At 51.0% G+C, this 1,149-nt stretch overlaps 1 protein-coding gene across 2 annotated transcripts in view; it reads right to left on the bottom strand.

Annotated features, from left to right (window-relative positions):
* The window catches only part of UBP1 (upstream binding protein 1 (LBP-1a)), a 38,853-nt gene extending 37,712 nt beyond the window's left edge, over window positions 1–1,141 (bottom strand). For both annotated transcript variants that reach the window (XM_010001698.1, XM_010001697.1), the window contains exon 1: window positions 1,029–1,141. In XM_010001698.1, the coding sequence (XP_010000000.1) occupies window positions 1,029–1,141 (113 nt within the window). The remainder of the gene's footprint in view (window positions 1–1,028) is intronic.
* Between the last annotated feature and the right edge of the window lie 8 nt (window positions 1,142–1,149).

Genomic DNA, 1,149 nt, shown 5'->3' on the forward strand with positions numbered 1-1,149 from the left:
AACTCACAATCACAAACACTAGCAAAAGGGTCCTCATCGCTAATCAGCTGAAACATGTATTTATAACTTTAAGCAAAGACACTGCGGTTCCAACACTCCACCTGGGAGGTGCTACTTTAAAAAAATATATATAGTAACTGAAAGTCGTGGTGGCCTGAAAGAGAATGAGTCTTGCATACAGGGTAGGCCATCAAAACTAATGTTGTGCTTCTCTAGACTCTCAAAATACTGACTAGTCCTGCCAAAAGCCTTAGACTAAAATGTCTCCCAGTGTCTCCAAAGCAGTTTTCCTTCTTCGTGCTCGTAAGTCATTCGAGAATCCACACATTCTGCCCATAACCGAGATAACTTCGAAAAAGCACACCCAAACGCTTTTGTAAACACTTTTCCTGTAAAACCTGCCAACCTAATTAAGAACAGAAAGAGCTACATGACAAGAAAAGAAAAAAAAAAAAAAAAGGCACGCGGGAAACGTCTCTTAAAGACACACACTATTAAAGAACAAACAGACTGATTAAAATACAGCCATACTACCAACGTATTTAGCTACCACGTTTGCTTGTTCGAGCATGTTATAAACGCTGGAAAGAACAACTGATTCTTATTATGAACCAAAATTACATTCACCAAGTAGAAAATCATCGCCTCCCGAATCACGGGTGCCACTACACAGCCGAGGGGCAGGGAAATGCCATGTTTAGGGTGCAGAATGCAGCTAGAGGGAAAAGGCACCCCGGGGCTGGGAGCAGCCGGCCCTTTCGGGCGCCCACCCGCCCGCAGCTGGGAGGGCAGGGCAGGGCAGGGCAGGTGGGAAACCCGCCCGGACCCGCTGCGGGTGAAGCTCCCTCAGGGCCCGCGGTGGAAAAGCAAGCGAGGGACGAAGGAGCGAGGGAAACCCTTCCCTTCCGCCCTTCCTTCCTTCCTTCCTCCCTCCCTCCCTCCCTTCCTTCCTTCCTTCCTTCCTCTCTTCCTTCCTCTCTTCCTTCCCGCGCTCCCTGCCCAGAGGCCCCCGGCGCGCCCCGAGTTACCTCATGCTGTAAGCACCGGCCCCCAGCTCCTGCCCGATGCCGGACAGGCTGGCGTCGAAGTCGTGCACCAGCCCCGACTCGATCACTTCATCCATCTTCAGCACCCACGCCATCTTCCGCC

The sequence above is a fragment of the Chaetura pelagica genome, unplaced genomic scaffold (assembly GCF_000747805.2).
Source record: "Chaetura pelagica isolate M959 unplaced genomic scaffold, ChaPel_1.0 scaffold657, whole genome shotgun sequence".
Lineage (NCBI taxonomy): Eukaryota > Metazoa > Chordata > Aves > Apodiformes > Apodidae > Chaetura > Chaetura pelagica.